The 20831-nt window shown below is 43.8% G+C and overlaps 1 protein-coding gene across 10 annotated transcripts in view; it reads right to left on the bottom strand.

Moving 5' to 3' along the window:
• EXOC4 (exocyst complex component 4) overlaps positions 1 to 20831 on the bottom strand; it is an 867110-nt gene that overhangs the window by 542171 nt on the left and 304108 nt on the right. Inside the window, exon 10 of one of the 10 annotated variants that reach the window (XM_089328638.1) lies at positions 2303 to 4172. The exons of the other annotated variants lie outside the window; for them this stretch is intronic. Within the exon in view, the coding sequence (XP_089184764.1) occupies positions 4030 to 4172 (143 nt within the window). The 3' untranslated portion in view covers positions 2303 to 4029. Of the gene's footprint in view, positions 1 to 2302; positions 4173 to 20831 lie in introns of those variants that run through there. 10 annotated transcript variants of the gene reach the window in all.

Raw genomic sequence — 20831 nt, 5'->3', positions numbered from 1 at the left:
AGGGGCAACCACATGAGACTGAAATTAAACATTCTCCAAGCACACACAGGGTAGCACTAGTACATTTCAGTAATACATACGTACCAGAAAACAACTTCAAGAAACACTGCTAGTGGGGCTGGTGCGGTGGCACATGGGTAAAGCCACCACCTGCAGTGCCAGCATCCCATATGGGTGCCGGTTTGAGTCCCGGCTGCTCCTCTTCCAATCCAGCTCTCTGCTATGGCCTGGGAAAGCAGCAGAAGATGGCCCAAGTGCTTGGGCCCCTGTACTTGTGTGGGAGACCCAGAGGAAGCTCCTGGCTTCGGACTGGTCCAGCTCCACCCATTGTGGCCATTTGGGGAGTGAACCAGCAGATGGAAGACCTACCTCTCTCTCTCTTTCTCTCTGTAACTCTGCATTTCAAATGAATGAATAAATCTTTAAAAAAAAGAAAAAAGCAATGCTGCAAGTAGAATTCAAATTTCGGGAGAGTAAGCAAGGTGGGTCACATTTAAGACTCCTTCATAAAGAAAACAGTTCGAGTGAGTGATACAGAGAACCTGGACTGGAGAACCTGTAGTGACCATGGAAGGGAAGACGGATGAAACACTTGACAGGTCTAAATGGTTCTGCGACACTGAGAATGTGAGTACCAGAGAAATGAAATTAAAGCATGGTATTTGACAGGACGAAATGAAGAGCACAGGATGCGTAAATTGGCTATCAAGTGCAGTCCTGGGCATTTCTCTCTCTCTCTCTCTCTCTCTCTCTCTCTCACACACACACACACACACACACCCACCCTCAGAACAACCCTCTGCAATAGCTAATCCAAGAAAAACAGGAAGGCGAGGCTCCGTGAAGCCCAACAATTCTCTCGGCACACAGAGCCATGTGACCCCAGAGGCAGGATCAGTTACCTAGAACCTGGAAGACACACTTCTGGGGGATATTTTGCTCCCTAATGATACCAACAAATGAGTCAAACTATATCTTTTCCCCCACTTTATAATGCAATAATGTCTTTTTAAAGAGAGAATTCTTTTTTTTTTTTTTTTTTTTAAGATTAATTTGAAAGGCAGAGTTACAGAGATGGGAGAGAGATGGGAGAGAGATAGGAGAGAGATGGGAGAGAGAGGGAGAGGGGGAGAGAGAGAGAAACTTCCATCCACTGGTTCACTCCAAATGACCTCAACAGCCAGGGCAGGGCCAGGCCAAAGCCGGGAGCCTGGAACTCCATCCAGGTCTCCCACACGGGTGAAGGGGCCCAAGGACTTGAGCCATCTTCTTTCCCAGGAGTGTTAGCAGGAAGCTGGATTGTTCGTGGAACAGCCAGGACTCAAACCAGCGCCCACATGAGATGCTAGCATTTTCAGATGGTGGCTTTACTGACTGTGTTACAACACCAGTCCTAATGTAAGAGTCTTCCATCCAAAGCTGGGGAGGAGAAAAATCTCCTATTGATGAATTTTTAGCTATCACACAGGCAGTATGATTGCTGAAGGAATCTTTTTACCCAGTGCAAGTTTTCAAATACTGAGCTCCAGATCAAGATCTCCATCACTGGAATTTTATTTTCTTAAAGATTTATTTTTTTATTGAAAGAGTTACAGAAAAAGCAGGAGAGTGATCATCCATCCGCTGGTTTGCTCCCCAAATAGCTGGAACAGCCAGGGCTAGGCCAGGCTGAAGCCAGTGGCCAAAGCTTCTTTTGGATCTCTCTTGTGGGTGGCAGGGGCCCAAGGACTTGGGTCTTCCACAGCTTCTCCCAGGCCATCAGCACTGAGCCAAATTGGAAGTAGAGCATCAGGAACTCGAACCGGCGCACATACGGGTGGGATGCCCATGTCACAGGTGGTGGCTTTACCCGCTAGGCCCCAAGCCCTAACCCTTCATCCCTTGAATTTTAAAGGCTCAAAGTGAGATTCAAACAAACAAACAAAAAACACCCACAATCATCAAGACAGAAGATGAACAGCTACCCTCCTACACATTCCAACCTTCTCTCCACGCCATTTCATGTATAACACACAGTGTCCCGAAGATGATGAGCAGAAGGAGAGAAGGAAATCTACAACTGGAGGGGACGCCCTGGCTTCCCCTGCCGTGCACCCCGCGGCCCCCACGACCCCCGCACATGGCTGTGTCCTGATGGGCTTCACTCTCATTGCCTTGATTTTGCTAAACCTCACAGCTGACAAAATGTCAACTAAACAAACTTACTAGCAAGGCTGCAAAGCCCAGGAATCGAGGCAAGGGGCAGACAGGTGACAGTGCTGGGGTTGCGGAGGTTGGGGCAAACACAGAGGAAACAGGTATTCAACACAGGGAGGCGACCTAATTTAATTTGTTACAGGGGTTGACAAAAATGCCTCCTAAAGTCTTTGATCCTGACTGACAAAGGAAAGACAATTTCAAAACAAAGAGCAGAATCATGTGAGGAAGGCAGGCAAATCAGTTTCCCACTGGGAAAACAAATGAATGGCAGGAGTCACTACAAAAGTCACTTTATCAGCAGGAATTGTTCTAAATTTCAATTTAACTTCATCTTCAAATGATTAGGTGACTAGAAGAAAGGCAGACAAAGCAATGAAGACATTAGTCTCAAACATGCTGTGATGATCACAGTTTTATATTTTATTTTAGATCTGAAAAAAATTATCAAAGTAAATTATCAGGTAAAATTTACTCTGTGTGTGTATTTTTCCATCTACCTGGGTGTAGTTTTTAACTTGGGTTGCAAGCACAGATAACAAGGAATCTTTTGTTCTCTTCGGGAAATATATGCTGAGTTCTTTCTACTTTGATTTTCCCACAGCACCACTGTTTGGTTTGATAAAAGCCAGGCCAAAATTTATATATATATATGAATATCATCATAATCAAAACGTAGCCCCTAGCCTTGGCTATTTAACTTCATTCAGAAAGGTATAATTCAAAATTTTCTAAGTAATGCTATTTCTTGGGGAAATAAGATAAACCTAATTTCATTTACAGGCTAACTAAAGACTGAGGGTCCATTTATCATTTTAAAATGCTAGCCAGCAGATAAGATTAGCTTCTGTCACTCACAGCACTGTCAGGACGACTCAATATGATTGCAAAGTCGATTTTTATGGCCATATTTGAACGAATAATAAATGTTCCCATGGAGGCTTCGGTCTGAAGATCTCAAAGAATGTGCCTGATTCAGAGGATAAAGGACAAGCACACTTCCAGCAGTGGGTTCGTCTCATAATGGCAGGCTGCCTCCTTCTAAAGGGGCCCTGGAAGGAGCCACAGCAGGGACTGAAATCTGGATAAAGGTAGTATAGAGATACAGCTTCAAGGAGCTGGGACTACGGTGGCTGGAGGAGAGTCAGAAGCAAGGATAACGGAATAACAGTTATTAGAGACACGGACGAAAGCCGACTGCAGGTGAGCTGCCCCAGGCTGCAAGTCAAGTGGGAACTGAGGGAAGCAACCAGGACAATCAAGGAAGGCCTCGCTCACGGTAGCAATCTGACGCCCAAAGTCTAGGAATGCACCCTTGAAACTCAACATCCCAGAGCACCAACTGATAGCAGCCCAGGCAGAGCCAACAGAATTAATTCAACTGTATCTGGACGCTCAAGACAACCTGAGACTCAAATATATTTATATATTAAAGGTCAAATGAGAACATAAACATTTGCCTGAGGGGGGAACCTCAGGCTACAGAGATTATGACAGAATATTCAATTTACATACAAAGTGAATTTTGGAAGAGATGGTTTAAAAAGAAAGAAAAAAATAACTTCTCCCATCACCTTTTAAAATCAGTACCCAAGAGTTTTTAAATCCTTTATCAGACCATTCAGAATCAAAGTCCAAGGCCAACCAACAGCTCCAGGACAGATCGAAGCAGCTCAGGTTTCCCAGTGTCCTCCACCTGCCATGTCTGTGGTACGAAAGTGAGCAAAGGTGCCGACGGCTTTCTTGATCATCCTACGGCTGTCACGCACATAAATCCAGGTCAAGACCACTCAGATTAATATTGAGAACCCTCCAACTTTTCATTTGCATCTGTCAACAATTTTTTAAAATGTTATTGCACAAATTAAATTTTCTCTCCAACAGCGAGATAAGGTGGGCCCAGGAATTCTCGCACGCCGTAATCCGATGAAGAGACAGGATTTCCAGAGAATTATCATTAGGTGAAGAAGTTAAAACTGTCAGAGGAAGAAACATACTGCGCATAAGCGGACACGTTAAGTATAAAAATCAAACTCTGACAAGGCAACATGAAATGGAAACAAAATTTGAGAACAGGCAAAAGCCAATTGCTTTTGGAAATCCCTAGAAATAATTTTAGGAGCTCGTATTTCTTTGTCTACATTTTTGATTAACAAGTAATATTGGCATATTTTATAGAGTACCATAAAATTCCAATAGGCATAAACTTGTAAATAGATCAAACTAGGCAATTAGCATTTCCATTTCCTTTTCTCTATTCTTATTTTTTATTTTATTTTATTTTATTTATTTATTTATTTATTTTTTGCCAACAGAGGAGTGGACTTTTCTGCACTGAAGTGTTAGGACTAACACTCAAGCTTTTATTAAACAACAATGTTTCACGCAAAGTGCATATTTCTTCGCATATAAATTTTTTTGCTGTGTTTCCTTTGCAGAATAACACATTTTTCTGAATGCATACAAGAAAAATAAAAGTGGTACTAATAATCACATAGAGAATTTAATGCCTCCATGTATCAATTTCAGACTACTTCCAATCATTTCACAGACACCTTTAAATGAACATTCACCAGGTGATACAGTATTTCAAAATAATGTTTAAAGTAAGTTTTTCAAATGCACATTTTGTGTACTATGAAAACAATGAGAATGAGAGTTCTGGGCCCTTGAATCTATTAAGGTGCAAAAATGTACAATTGTCATAAAGGGACCCAAGTGTCCGCCTCCCTCACTGCTAACCTATCAGCCACTGGGTACAAATAAAGTGTCTGGGGAAACTTCTTTTCCAAAAGATTGCTCCCAGCAATGCCCAGAAATTTAACTTCTCAAACTGCTTAATCACCAAACATAAGGCCTAGAACTTTTCTTTGAACAGAAATCTACCTTGGTGGATTATTCAAGGAACTATTTATGGGGCAACCATTTTATGAGGCATCATACATCATTGTTCTCAAATGTTTATGGTCAACAGCTTTCAAAGGTTATCAAGGGAGACTGTAACCACAGGACTACAGAATGAATAGATAACCAAGATGGATGGATGCTCAAACAGGAAAAATTAAGCCAATAGCAATGTGGGCCTAATTCTTTGAGAAGATATATGCCTAACTTATGCTTCCTATATTATAGCCTGCAAATTCCCAAACTGAAAAATTGGTAGAATAATTTCCAATAATAACCATATCTTGTTTAATTAAACCAAAGTACACCAGATTACAAATATAAATGACTCAAAATACATTCTTCCTCAAAAAATCATTTCACGTAGCTACAAAGATCCAAAAGATGGGCTGTGATTTTTCTTACCGTTACCCATTTTAGTGAGAAAACGTTCATGTTTCACCATTTAAAAATAAAATGGCCAATAACGTGAGACAAGGGGAACTGGGGCTGGGCATTTGGTCTCATGGTCAAGACACCGACTGCAACGCGCATATTCCGTAGCAGAGTGCTTGAGCTTGAGTCTTGGTTCCTCTACAGATTCCAGCTGCCCTCAAATATTCACCCTGAGAGGCAGCAGGTGATGGTTCAAGTCTCTGTATGGGAGACCTGGACTGAGCTTCAGCCTGACCTGATCATGGTTGTTACAAGCATCTGGGGAATGACCCAGTGCATAGGAGCTGGCTTGCTCATGCTCACTAGCACCTGCGCTCTTTCTCCCTCTGTGTGTGTGTGTGTGTGTGTTTATGTGTGCCCAAATGAAACAAATAAACACTTTTAAAAATGAAAGGGGATATGGCTAGCAAGAAGAGTTTTCAGTCCTTGTGCGAGACTGCCTCATAAACAAAGGATTTCAAATTTCAATCAAAATACTTTCTGAGTTTTCTGATTAGAAGCAAATAGAGTTAATAAACATGCCTGTGTAACAGTCTTTCTCCACTTTACAATGGAAGCTATTATCTTTGCAAGTGAAACTGGCAAAGTCTATCAGGTCCACATACTCACATTGTTCTAGAACAGGCAAATTGATAACTGCTGGCAGGAAGCTTTCAGAGACCCAAAGCTTTTGAACGAAAAAGGAGTAACAGTTTACCAGAAAACACACACATACATTTATTTCAAAAGCTATGTATTAGCAAGTGAAAGCAAGATTTGAAAACTGCATTTGTAAATTTAAAAGTGAATATAAAGGCAACTTAGCAATCTAGCAATTAGTTATAAAAATGAAGCCATGCATGGAAAACTTATTAATGTTATTTTAATAGTTTTCTGAAGTAATGAGAACTTTGACGGGGTAATCAGCTGGAGCTACACTGGTTTTTAATATGTTTTCTTTTCCTAGACACCTAGTACCATATGTTTCAGAAATTTCCATGAGTGGTTCAGTGACAAATGGACAAAAACCAGTATTCCAACGCTGAAGTTTGAAGCAAAAAGAAATCCAACAGCAACATTTAGATAGTATGTGGTTTACTACAAATTATATAATGATAAAAAACAGCCATCAGGAGCAAAATTGCATCTCCTGTAAGCAATGGCACTAGTGAGACAGGTGCTACACTAATGATAACAAGCAATGGCAATAGTAATAGCAAAAAATGCCTTATGTTTATCTAATGCCTTCCTTCTAGAGTGCTAAACACTACCAACAGCAAATAGCGGGCTGCTGCTCCTAGGGCTGATTTGGTTTTTGTTTTGTTTTATGTTTTTATATACCTAAATTATAGAATTGTCAACAAATCACAAAGCAGGAAGGGATTCTGTGAGATTACCTATAGTGAACCCATTACCTCCACAGATGTGCCCCTAAGGCATGCCTCCTCAGGGTGTTTTGAGAGAGAGAGTACAAATTCTCTAAGATAATGTTAGAAAATCTCAGGTCCAGGGATTCATACACCTGATACAGCAGAATTCAGGTTTCATCCATGATGGAATACAGGGATAGTTTTCATGCTGATAGAATTACATTATAATTTCCTTTCCTAAATTTAAAACTACCACATCACACACACACACACACACACACAAGTAAAGTTTTTAAAAACTACAAATTACTGAATCATACAACCCACATTAATACTATGGTTAGGTTTACGAAGAGCCTACATTTGGGGCAAATGGCATTTCCTGATAGGTCCTTAGACAGTCTACATTCACTTAAATCTGCCAAGCCAAGAACGCAACTGAGATCTTGACCCCTCTTATGCTAGTCTTGCAGAAGGAAGCTGGTCCCCAAGTCCCTACTCAGAGTTCACTTTGAAGTTGAGATACTGGTCATTTTGCAAAATGAAAAAACAGAGCCCAAGAGGTAAGGTTAAGGACCCAGTGTGATACAGGAGGCACGGCTCTTGTCAAATGCCAGCTGAAGACAACAAAAAGAAAAATAATCTGTGACCCATCCAAAGCATTCCAGTGCTTCAGTAGGACAGGGTAAAGAATTATGACCCGCCCCATTTCCATGCGAGGCAAGATGTTCTGCCACTGCCGTCTGTCCTACTCTTTGTAATACGAAAATGGTATAGTATGTGTGTGTGTGCGTGTGTATGTGTGCAGGTGTGTGAGCGTGCACGTGCACTTTCACACACGGTGCTTGTTATGTCCATGCATGCTTGTAAAAAACATCAAATTGCTCTTCTAGAAGTAACGGAGCACAACAGTCCTAAACATACATGGGGGAAAGAAAAACAAGCACGTAAACATTTCCACACTAAAGAATGACAGGTCAGGATCAGTGCACATTAAAAGTATACTGGATAAAGAGGAGTACCTGAAAAACAAAACCAAATTCACACATACAGCAATTTCACTGAGACAAGTATGATTTTTCCTTCATGTATCACTAAAGACATTCTGAGTTCCCTGACAGCACGGATGCAACATTTTCTGTACTAGAAATTCAATCATTCATATTTATATTATATAATGTATATTATATATATTTATATTTTATATAATATATTTTATATAAATACATTTATATATTTAATATAATGCATTTATTATATATTATTTAATATATTGAATATATTTATATATAAGTATGATTTATATATATATATATATGTATATATAAAAAGGGCCAGTGTTGTAACATAGCAGGTAAAACCACAGCCTGTGATGCTGGCATCCTATAGGGCACCAGTTTCTGTCCCAGCTGCTCCATTTGGGATCCAGCTCCCTACTAATGCACCTGGGAAAAGCAGTGGAAGACCATCCAAGTGTTTGGGCCCCTACCACCCAATGGGATGAAGTTCCTGGCTCCTGACTTTGGCCTGGCTCAGCCCAGGCCATTGCAGCCACCTGTGGAATGAACCAGCAAATGGCAGATCTTTCTCTATGTCTGTCTCTCCCTCTCTCTGTAACTCTGGCTTTCAAATAAATTAATAAATTTAAAAACAAAATAAAAATGTTCTAAAGGTGAAGGATCTTAAGGATGAGGAAGAAGTTCATTATGCCATGCTGCGGAAAAACCCGATTAACAGCGAATAAAGGACAGCAACTCTCTAGCAGCCGACCAAGCCGGTAGAAACAGGGTTCTCCTGTGAGGGAGGACCCACCCATCCTGAAAAGGCAGCAACAGACAATTTCAAAACTCATAGTGAGAGAGAAAAAGCTCTTGTTTCCCAGCTCTTGTACCATGGTGGAAAGGGAACTGACGGTGACCTAAGAGGACCTGAGCCTGAGTCAAGGGTCTACTACTTCCTGGCCACGTGGCCTTGGACGCATTCCTCAACCTCTGAACCCTGCCGCTTCCTCTCCTAAAATGGAAACACGCTTCCAGCTTTACGGATCTTTCAATCACAACAAAGTATGTGAAAAAACCCGGGAGGCTATTCTAACAGCTGCTGCCCAAGAAAGGAAACGTGGGTTTGTAGAAGAAACATGACGACCCACGAGAGTGGGCTGCTGCGACTGCTCCAGAGACTTTCCACAAGCACACCCGCAGTGCAGGTACGGTAGAGGCCCTTCATGGCCACCCTGAGCACTGAAATATTTGAAATACGGAATACATTTCCAGAGACGCTTCGATTAGACATAAACTGAAGAGCGCCGTGCCTCCATTATTCTGGTTGGAGACAAAATGAAACTTCACATGCTGGAGTATTTTCAGAGGACTGTGGAGACAATCACCCAGCCAGGCCCACCATGAGTGATCCCTGCAACTGACTCAGGAAAGCACAGAGAACCTGGCTAGAAGAGACACTTCCCTCTCGGCAAGAAAATAAACAAAATAGACCACAAAGGCTATTCTAGTTCCTTAGACAGCGTGGATTTAACAAGATAGACTGCGGGCCGCGAGGTGAACAGGCAGCCGCGTACATGGTGTAAAAGGAGAGGACTTGATTTCCTGAAGCTGCAGCTAGGACACTGTGTCTCTCACAGAAGCCAACAGGGCAGACGCTGCTCGCCGTCCTCAAACATCCGTTCTCTCCTTCCTCCAGGAGCGTGACTATATTTCTGGGGCTTTCCTGCATCACAATACGGTCATGTGATAAAGTTCTGGCCACTAAAACGTAGGAGGAAGTCAACTGGGCGGTTTCCAGAGACAAGTTCATGTCCTACTTTGTCCTGTCTACTTCCTGCTGGCCAACATGAAGACACCACGCAAACGCTCAGGGACCCACCCTGGACCAGGAGGAGCCATCAGCATACGGAATGCTAAGACAGAACGAGGCTGGGTCTGCCAGGATTACATGGCTCAAAGGCACCAGCCCAGCGCACGACTGTGAATGTCTTAGGTAAGAACTAAGATCCGATGTGGTTTGTACACTCTTAGGCTGAGTCTGTTATTCACAACCAAACCTACTCCTAAAGCTAGGATAAAGATGTGTGACAGGAAGCAAGAAACAAGTTCAGCTAAAATAAGTGACATGGGAGCCACAGGCAGGACTGGGCAAAGTAGAACGATGGAAACTGTTCCCCATCACATTTTGCCGAGGAAGGCTGGTTCAAAACCAATACTGACAATCCTGTGTGTTTAACACCAATGACCAGAGCTTGGTCAAAGCAAACTTTTTTTTTTTTTTGACAGGCAGAGTTAGTGAGAGAGAGAGAGACAGATAGAGAGAAAGGCCTTCCTTTTCCGTTGGTTCACTCCCCATGTGGCCGCTACGGCCAGCACACTGCACCTATCCCAAGCCAGGAGCCATGTGCTTCCTCCTGGTCTCCCATGCGGGTGCAGGGCCCAAGGACCTGGGCCATCCTCCACTGCACTCCCGGGCTGCAGCAGAGAGCTAGACTGGAAGAGGAGCAACCAGGACAGAATCCGGCACCCCAACTGGGAATAGAACCCGGGGTGCAGGCACCGCAGGTGGAGGGTTAGCCAAGTGAGCCATGTTGCCGGCCCAAAGCAAACTTCTTAAAAAAAAAAAAAAAAAAAAAGAGAGAGAGAGAGAGACATGTTTTCATTTGAATGTCAGAGTTACAGAGACAAGGCGGGGGGAGATTTTCCATCTGCTGGTTCACTCTCCAGATGGCCACAATGGTCAGCACTGGACCGGGACCACACACGGGTACAGGGGCCCAAACACTGGGGCCATCTTCTGCTGCTTTTGCCGGGCAATTAGCAGGGAGCTGGGTCACAAGTGGAGCAGTGAGGACTAGAACAGAACGGAACCCAAGAGGGAAGCAGGAGTAGCGGGTAGTGACTTCACCCACTACGCCACAATGTCAGCCCCCAAACCAACTTCTAAGTGGGTAAGCGTCATCTAAGAATCACTAGGATGGGTGTGTGTGTATGAGTGAGTGAAAGGGTAAGAAGATGAGACACACCAAGAAAGAAAGGGGGAGGGATGGATGAAGGAAACCATCTAACGAAAAGGTGGGAGAAACAGTATTACATAAGGAGCCTTATAATTTATTGACCCCTTTCTCTGAGGACTGAAGGGACAGAGCCACATATTATCCTGAGGATGTGCTCACTAGCCTCACAACAACCTAATCAAGCCCTGTTATCACAGACAGGATGGTGAGGCTGGAGGCAGTTACAGTAGCACGAACAGCCAGTGAGTGGAGAAAGAATCCAAATTCAGGTCTTTGTCACCAAAGCCCACACTCTATCCATTACCTCATGCCGCTGCCTCCGAGTTCTCTTTCTGAACAGAATTTGTAAGACTCAGAATAGAAGCAAAGCACAAAGCCCAGCGAGGCCCAGAAGATAAAAGAAACAAATGTGGTAGCACTGTATTAATCTGAGTCATCAGAAAGGAGAGCGGTGATGTGATCGGAACAGAGATCTTGGGAGAAAATGGATAGGTTTGTACAGAGTTTACAACAGCAACAAAGCATGTGCCAGAAATTACTCAGGCAGGGACCGCTACCCTGGGAACAAGGAGCACACAGCATGTTTGGAAGCCAGAGCTACTCCTGCACGGCGCCAGGGGCTGCAGCCAAAAAGGAACATAAAAGTCTCTAAGTTAGGAAAAAAATTTTCATTCTATGCAAGCTACTTTTACTGTAAAAAAATGCATAGGACTGGTTTCCCCCAACAGAGATGGCGTCCTGATTCCTCACGCTGTCCTCGGTCTGAAAGCAAACCCTGCGGTCCTCTCAGAGAAGGCTGGGGCAGCTGCTGCTGTCAGCCTGGTCTTCCTCCATGCTTCCAGAATTCGTGTTTATCATGAATGGAGCTAAGAGTCACAGAGCCGCAGTCAATTAGGTGTGGTTGCAAATGTCCAGGTATAAGGCCTTTAAAAAAAATGAAGTTCTTAGAATGATCCAGCATCACCTCAGCCTCGTAAGTGAGGCACCTGCTATGTGGTTGAAAGGCAAAACCAGGGGCCAGTGCTATGGCGTAGTGGGTAAAGCCACTGCCTGCAGCGCCCCCATCCCATATGGGCACCGGTTTGAGACCTGGCTGCTCCACTTCCGATCCAGCTCTCTGCTGTGGCCTGGGAAAGCAGTGGAAAATGGCCCAAGTGCTTGGGCCCCTGCACCTGTGTGGGAGACCAGAGGAGGCTCCTGGCTCCTGGCTTGCAGCCAACTGGGGAGTGAACCAGCGGATGGAAGACCTCTCTCCCTCTACACCTCTCCTTCTCTCTCAGTGTAACTCTTCCAAATAAATAAAACAAATCTTAAAAAAAAAAAAAAGACAAAATCATTACACGTGGAATCAGAAAGGCTCACATCCAAGGTCTGCTTTCACATGAGGACCTTACGACTGGCTAAGGCACCAGCCAGACCTTCATCCGTGAAGTCAGGACAATGACACTTCCCTCCCACGGCGAGGTCAGAAGTCTGGTCTACAAGGACATCAGGTTTCACAGTGGGAACTCAACATGGAGTATCTGACTCTAACAGACATGCCAGAAGAGCCCACACAGCAAGTGTGACTGGCTCGGGAACCCAAAGCTGCTGGCGCAGCTGCAGGAGCCCTGCGGGGAACTAGCAACCAGCATCCTCCGCAAGAAGTCGGGTCTAAACACAACTCGGGCCCTGTGGCCCGCACGCCTTCTCTGCCCACGTCCCCACAGACGGCAGGTTAGTGGCACGCAGTTCTTCCGCTGGCCGTGTGCAGCTCCACGAGACCGGGAGGCAATGTGCTGTTCATGTTTGCTGACGGGAAATCGCAAGAGAAGCCGTCTTCGCCGTCCATTTATTTCCTTCCTTTGTTTGAGGCAGCCTGATTGACTTGGATCACTGATGTGAGACTACTGCTCTGTGGGCATGTGTGTGAGGGCCTGAACATGTTAATGTCATTCAATACTACCAGGTTAAACTGCAGAGAAAACATTCCTCAGCCCTTGATTAAGGCCTGCATTAAGCCATCAGACCCCATCACAAGCCCTGGTGATGAGAAGCTATTTGGACACACACAGAGCTGTGATTTCCACCCACTTTACTAATCAGCACGTTCAGATTTGCCGCTAATGTGACATTGATGAGCAGGAGTGATGCTAATGTGACAGTGATGAACAGGAATGACAGCTCAGGGTTGATTAAAATTAGCTAAGGTTCTTCAACCCAGGACAAAGCGGAAGGGCTTTGGAAACAATCAGAGTCACACAGGCATCTTGGAAACACCAAAAGCATGATGAGACATAAATGTGATCCAATATACACTTCCATGTGACATCGTTTAACACGTTTTAAATGCAGTCATTAATCAAATCCGGTCCTAAGTAAGAAACGTTAGCAAAAACATGAATACACAGAACTAACGTGCTGAGGAAGGCAAAATGTCAATAGGTAAGAGCTAGCTTGGGTTATGAAAATACATGGCACACTAGAAACAAACCAAGTGTTTCTCAAAGCTGAAATCAAATTATCTCATCTGAGTAATTTAGGAAAAGCATTCTCAGGTCATGTGGACTTCTCCCATCCCACCTTATGCGAAGACCCACTGCCTTCAGGGCATTATCACACTTTCCTTCCCCTCCCCTTTCTCACCATGTGCTCCTGTGCCACTGAGGTTACATCCACAGATTAACACCGGAAGAAACAAAAGACTCACTGACCTGGGTCTATTAGAGTCAAAGTGTACTCCTGCTAAGCTGGTAACATTTCTGTTTTCCAACAGTCTACCTAATCCCTCCACCAATGTTTCTGGCAGCACTGCACACTTACAATACAACAAAAACAAACAGTAAATCCACACAAAGATGGCACAGTCAGCAGGGGCACCACCACCTCTTTAAGGATAACAAAGAAAACCTCCAGTGAGAAGTCGGCCATTAATAACCTACGCTGTAGCGGCTACTGCCAGAACTAGAGTGGAGTAGGCTGTCCACCCCCTTTTGTAAATAATCACAGAAGAAGTCCATTAATATATTCGACCTCTGATAAGTTCTAAATAAAGTGACTAGACTCTCCCTGTCGGGAGTACTGAAGTTAATTCCTAAAGATAGATTTGCTTAAAATGTTAACCTGCATCAAGGACTCATTCTAAAGCCACACCTAGTACCATTCACAAATTGCATATGATGTTCCAGCCTGCATAGTCATCGGAGTACCAGAGATCAACAAGGCATGAGCATGGACGAGGGCCCACAAATAAATAAGAAACGAATATTATATGCTACAAATTTCTGTGTCAGAATTTTAGCAAAATGTATTCCACATTTTGTATGCTGACAATGACACTGATTGAAAACTTTTGCTGGAAAACACCAAACAGATGTGGTCAAGTGGCCTTCTAATGATCCAAAAATCAAGATGTATTTTATAAGCATGGCTGAAAGGAGGTAACAAAGGAGATAAAAGAACAAGACACACTGCACAGAGCTTCTGTAATCAGATCCTGCAAGCCAATCAACACAGGCAAATCTTCAATTACTGTATTCCCAGTGGCAATCACTGCCAGTGCTGTTTCTGGGTCATGCTCCATCCTTGTCATTTTCACCCTCAAATCTTGGAGGACAGTCTGCATCGAGAGAGGATCTATCGTTGTGAACCCTAACCAACTTCAGCTGCTTTACTGCTTTTGTAGCAAAGCAATTTCTCATGCATAATATAATTGTCTAAATTGTCCTTTATTAGAATTCCTTCTCCAAAGTAAATTTTCTGAAATTATCTGAATTACCTTGCTGCTACTAAATAAGTCAATTACTGACGCCTCCGAACAAATTTAAATTGGAGTAAATAATTCTTTTTTTCCTTTATGCTAAGGTTCAAACATGGCTTCCAGCCTTAAGACTGGATGTGGCCAGTGTTTCACCTGACCACACCAAAGTCCCATTCACTTCTGGAAGAGTATCAGAAACAGGGTTTTGCCTAGCATAGTGCTATCTTTTTATCTTATGTTTTTATTTGAAAGACAAAGAGAGAGAGAGAGAGACTGCCGGATTTTCATCTGCTGGTGTACTCCTCAAGTGGCCAAACCAGCCAGGGTTGGGCCAGACACCTAATCCACGTCCCCCATGTGGATAGAGGGGACTATGTGAGCATTCACCTGCTCTTTCGAGTCTGCATTTGCAAGACGCTATGATCTGAAACAGAATTGTAATTTGAACCCATGTACTCCAACGTGAGATTTGGGTGTCCCAACTGGCATCTGAACTGCTGTGCCAAACGTCCACCCCACAATGTTGTTTTTTTTTTTTTTTTCAGTTTTGCGCTTCATTTCCTGGCATTAAGTCGCCACCACAGCACCACAAACAGAAAGCACCCAGTACTCTACAAAACCAGGAGTCACCTGTTGCTCCGTGTGCTTACCCTGCTCCTCTCTCTACGGCAGGGGAATGCAGCCCAGAAGGCTTCCACTGAAGAACTTCATCCTAAACCTAGCCTTTCTGAGCCCATCTCCCCTTTCCATTATCTAAAACACTGAATTATGGTGTGCCGGATGCTAATGAAGGACACTGAAGTCAAGTTTAAGCTAAAGGGGATTGAAAATGTTGAGAATATTTTGGGAAGGAAGAAACACACAGTGAGTTGGCCCTCAATAACCATGGGTTCCTTATCTGCAGATTCACCCAAACATAGATCAAAAAAAAAATCATCTGTACTGCACATATGCAGATGTGTTTTTCTCGTCATTATTCCCTAAACTCTATCGTTTAACAATTATTTACATAGCATTTATATTGTATTAGATAAAGTAACCTAGAAACACAGGGCAGGGAATCTTTCTTCTGCCAAGGGCTATTTGGGTATTTACAACATCAACCGTGGGCCACACAGAGTAGTCAACTTGAAAATCAGCCTGCTATTTTTGCATTTTGAGTCCCATCTGCAGTTGCCTTGGCAGGGTCAGACCAAATGATTCTGTGGGTCTTTTTTTTTTTTTTTTTTTATTAGACAGGCAGAGTTAGACAGTGAGAAAGAGAGAGAGAGAGAGAGAGAGACAGAGAGAAAGGTCTTCCTTCTGTTAGTTCATCCCGCAATGGCCGCTACAGCCGGCGTGCTGTGCCGATCGGAAGCCAGCAGCCAGGTGCTTTTCCTGGTTTCCCACGCAGGTGCAGGTGTCTAAGCACTTGGGCCATCCTCCACTGCACTCCCAGGCCACAGCAGAGAGTTGGACCGGAAGAGGAGCAGCCAGGACTAGAACCCGGAGCCCATACAGGATGCCGGCGCTGTAGGCGGAGGATTAACCAAGTGAGCCACAGTGCCACCCCCAATCTGTGGGTCTTATATGGCCTGTGGGCTGGACATTCCTCTCCCCTACTTATATGGGAGGATGTGCACAGGTTACATGAAAATACCATATACCATCAAGGACCAGAGCGTCTGGGGACTGTGTTATCCGCAGGGATTTGTGGAATCAATCACCACAGGCACCAAAGGATAACTGCAGTTGGTATTGGCCCCTGGAGCTCTCCCAGGCCTCTGTTCTCCAAAACTATTTTCCAAAGGCAACAGGAAACTGAAATTTTTAAATAAAAAAACTACCACATTATTAAAAGTCAGATTCATTACAAAGAAGCAGTCTAAATGAATTCTCAACCAACAACTCCAAGAAAGATTAAGGTCCCAAAGGACTACAATATTTTTCATGTAATAACTTTATCCTTATCTTTTTTTCTTACTAACTTTAAATCCTGAATTTGAAAGATCTGCACCTAAGCCTTGCCTGGGTCTCAAAGAAAAGTTGGGAAGTGGAGTGCCATGTGCTCTGACCAGGGACAAGTCAAGTCATTCTAGGCTTCAGTGCCATATTAAGGACTCCACTAGTGTTCTCACTTACATATCAAAAAACCCTTTTTAAAAAGACTTATTTACTTGAAAGGCAGACTTGAAGACAGATAGCAAGGACAGAGAGAGAAAGAGATCTTCCATCTACTGGCTCACTCCCTCAAATGGCTGCAACAGCCAAGGCTGGGCCAAGTAGAATCCAGGAACTTGGAACTCTACCCTGGTCTCCCACATGGGTGCAGGGGTCCAGGAACTTGGGCCATCTTCCATTGCTTTCCCAGGCACAGGAGCAAGGAGCTGGATCTGAAGTGGAGCAGCTGGGAATCCAAGTGGTACTCCTTTGGGCTGCCAAGTTTGCAGGCAGTGGCTGGATCTACTGTGCCACAATGCCAGCCCCCTATCAAAATTTTAAAATAGAATACAAATCCAGTTAATGGATCTGTTATTAGAAGCCAAGCAGCCTAAATCAAAAATCTAAAATGCTAGACATGATATGGTTTATTATACCAAAACTACCTAAAGAAGTTTAGATACTCTCCAACACAGTTAATGATTCCATAAGATAATATGGTAGACTCTGTGGTCCAAGAGTTAATACAGACAAAGACCTTAGGAATAATAATGGATGTCATCCCAGTACCATCATTAACGGAGAGGCAAAGAGACAGAAGGACAGAGAAACAGAGGGAGAGAACTCCCTTCTGCAGGTTCACTACTCAAATGTTTGCGATGGCCTAGGCTGGGTCAGGCTGAAGCTGGCAGACTGGAACACGATCCAAGCTGCCCACTGAAATGCTGGAACCCCACCACCAAAGCCATCACCTGCTGCCTCCCAGCGTCTGCATTAGGAGGAAGCTGAAATCTGGAGCCAGAGCTGGAAACTGAAGCTAGGAACTTGGATATAAGATACAGGTGGGTTAATAGGTGTCTTAGCCACTAAGCCAACCACCTGCCTCCATACTATTATTTTTAATTACAACATTTTCCATACTAATAATTTCATTTTGTTCTCTTTGTTCCCTACAGTTTTGTTTTGCTGCAGCAAATGTATATCCTAAGAAGTATCTGTAGAAAATGTGTACTAAGAAGTGTTTCTCACCCATCCACATGTTCAGTGACTCCAGTCTGTACTGACTCCTGCTTCCATGAGTCTCCCAATGATGGCAGAAATGCCAAACACCTCAGGGACATGTTAGGAATACTGATGAAGGCAAGCTCCTCCGCTACACTCGAGGTTACACAGGTGGCACTGCTCTCTCCTTCCTCCCAGATGCCAAGGCATGCAACTGCCAGTGGAACCCTCACCTCACTTGGCCTGGTGGGGCTGTGAGTAGGCGACCGCCACCCTTCCACTGCCTCTGCTTTACCTCTCCTGCATTCTCCAAACCTTGTTTCTCCTATTTATTCTCCTGCATTCCCCAAACCTCATTTCTCCTATTTACACCCAAAAAGAATGACTTGGAAATCAGACAACTGATTTTTTTGATTAATAAAAAGCACACAAAATAAATTTACAACTACTCTAATTCCTATTTAGGAGATCAGCATTTGAGGACAGGTCAGTGTATATCCATTCTGTTACACTTTTCTGATGGAAATTACTCAATCAATACACCCATTATGTCACATCACTCCCACCTCTTAAACTCTGCTGGCAGTGCAGGGCTGTGCCTGAGAGCATGCACTCTGGAAGGAGAAGGCAGCCCTGGTCATGGTTGTACCCTGGCAGGCTAGCTGACCTTGGGCATCTTATTTAACTGCTCTGGCCTCATTTTCCTCATCTGCTCCTATACCTCCTAGAGGATCACATTAAATAATGCATGCATGTGGCTGACAAACTGTAAACTCCCAACATACTTCAGCAGAGATGTCAATATTTTCCTTTCCCAAATACAAAGAAAGCTCCCTGTTGTTATTCCCGATCCTCTCTATTTATTTGCAAACACTAAGTAAGGTTCCAAATAGGAAAATGATGACCTAGATAGGATTCTGCATCTCCAGATCAAAGTCACATTTTTAACATGATTCCTCAGGTTGCTTGAGTAGATACTTGTGTCCACTAAGCAGACAAGGATGCCACAAGAGAAACGAATGTAGACATCTGAATTGATATATAACTCAACAAAAAGTGTAAATAAATAGTAGAGAGGAGTGACAGAGCCAGGAAGACACAGGTTCGAATCCCTGCTCTGCAATTTGCCAGGGGGGACTGGGGCTTTCTGATGCCTTCCGCCTCATCTACAAAATGGGATACTACTTAGGCTTACACATTTACTGCTACAGTCAAATTAAGGAGCCTGAACACACCTGCCGACGTTAAAGAAGAACCCAGCTCCAGCCCTGAAAAGCGGGAGGACCTGCAATCCTCCCCCAGACAAAGCTGCTTCCCAAGGGAGCAAGGGTGTGGGAGGAGCAGGGGTGGGCTGTGAAACCTGGTCTTAACGCTCTCCTCGCTCCACGAACAAGGAATAGGTACTAATTCCACTGGGCTTTTAGTTTTTTAAATAAAAGGCACAGCATATACAATAAGCATAATGAAAAGCCGAAGACGATGACGAGGTTAAAAGGGAACAGCTGGTGTACACCGTGCACATCACTCAAAGAGGCAATGGGGCCAGCAGAGTTTCTCAGTAAGCGCAAGAGAGCACTAGGTGGTAACGAAATGAATCCTTCAGATCTGGGGAAGCAAAACATATTCACTACTCTTCGGGATGCCAGGGGAGGCTTGGATAACATCTCCTGTCTTAATGAGCTATCCTCCATTCCCAGCTGTTCAGAACAATGACAGAGTTCACTGCGGCAGAGAATCCATACACAAAAACTCCACCCACCGCCCCCAGAGCCAGAGCTGCAGGGCAAATGCTAAATCATACATCTGCTGATGTCTGGGTGTATAAATGAACAGGGGTTTGAGACAGGCAAAAGAAAACCTTCCCCACTCAGGGCGTTTGTTCTCCAATAACTGTCCAACTTACGCGCATTGTCTCATCTCTTCTCCTTTTGTACAGACACATGTGTTGGCCCTTAAGCTTTTTTTTTTTAAACTAATTGGCATTATTTTCAGTGCAGTTTTAAATTTACAGAAAATTAAGCAGATAACATAGAGAGTACCCATATGCCCTCTTAATCCAAGCAGCTTTTAAGTGTCCTGGTTGACATAAAAATAGTAAAACATCTACCAGTTGATGAATTAATATGCAAATGAGCAAAGAAAGGGATCTGAGGTTCTATTCCCGATTTGGATTCATAGTAACCAACAGACAGTGATGACCATCTGACTAGAATATGATGATAAGCCACCAGAATAATATAGACAGGTATCAATTCATACAGTATCTGCTAAGGGCATCACCAATGTCAAACTCAAAGGCACGATCACTGATGTGACATTGACTTTATTTGTAAAATCAGAATTCTCACAGCCAATTAAAAACATTAGCATCTCAGTAATCCTCATGATTGCTAAGACCATAAGGAGACACCACCTTGCGATGGCGGGTCCATCTCCAAGCTAAAGGACTACCAATGTTCGCGACGTCGAGACCCAGAGCTCAGCTTCAGACAGCTTCTTTCAGCTGTGGCACTGCTCCCTCGTGTTCTTAATAAGGCACTTCACCAGGCCGTGCAGGCACCATCTGTCACCAAGCCAGAGAGGACCCGGTGAGTCATCGCTACCGCTAGGAAACAATTAAATGATAACATATTGCAGTGAGTCCCCACGTGTGGCTCATAACTTACTACACATGCATATGTTTGGGTCCCACCGCTACCCAGATCTGGGGATGGTGCCCACCAGGTGACTCAGAGGCAAATGAAGTGAGAATGACTGCAATACTCAATGAAGCCCCACCAAGAGCGCAACAGAAGTGAACAACAGCATCAAACTCCTCCGCCCTCCATCACTCCCGCATGTTTTTGCTAGCAAACAGGAAAGAATCTTGATGACTTTTAGAACAGTGCCACATGTGAATTGGGAATATTGATGACTGCTTGGCAGGGTTTCCTATTGTTGACTATTATACACAGCACTTTCAAGTACAGCCATTTCTTTTTCGCAAAAATTATTTATCTATTTATCTACTTGTTATTTTTATTTTTGAGAGAGAGAGAAAGGGAGGGAG

The sequence above is a fragment of the Oryctolagus cuniculus genome, chromosome 3 (genome assembly GCF_051225735.1).
Source record: "Oryctolagus cuniculus isolate XC-2025 breed Fujian yellow rabbit chromosome 3, ASM5122573v1, whole genome shotgun sequence".
NCBI classification, from domain to species: Eukaryota; Metazoa; Chordata; class Mammalia; order Lagomorpha; family Leporidae; genus Oryctolagus; species Oryctolagus cuniculus.
This window is presented reverse-complemented; position numbering and strand designations above follow the sequence as displayed.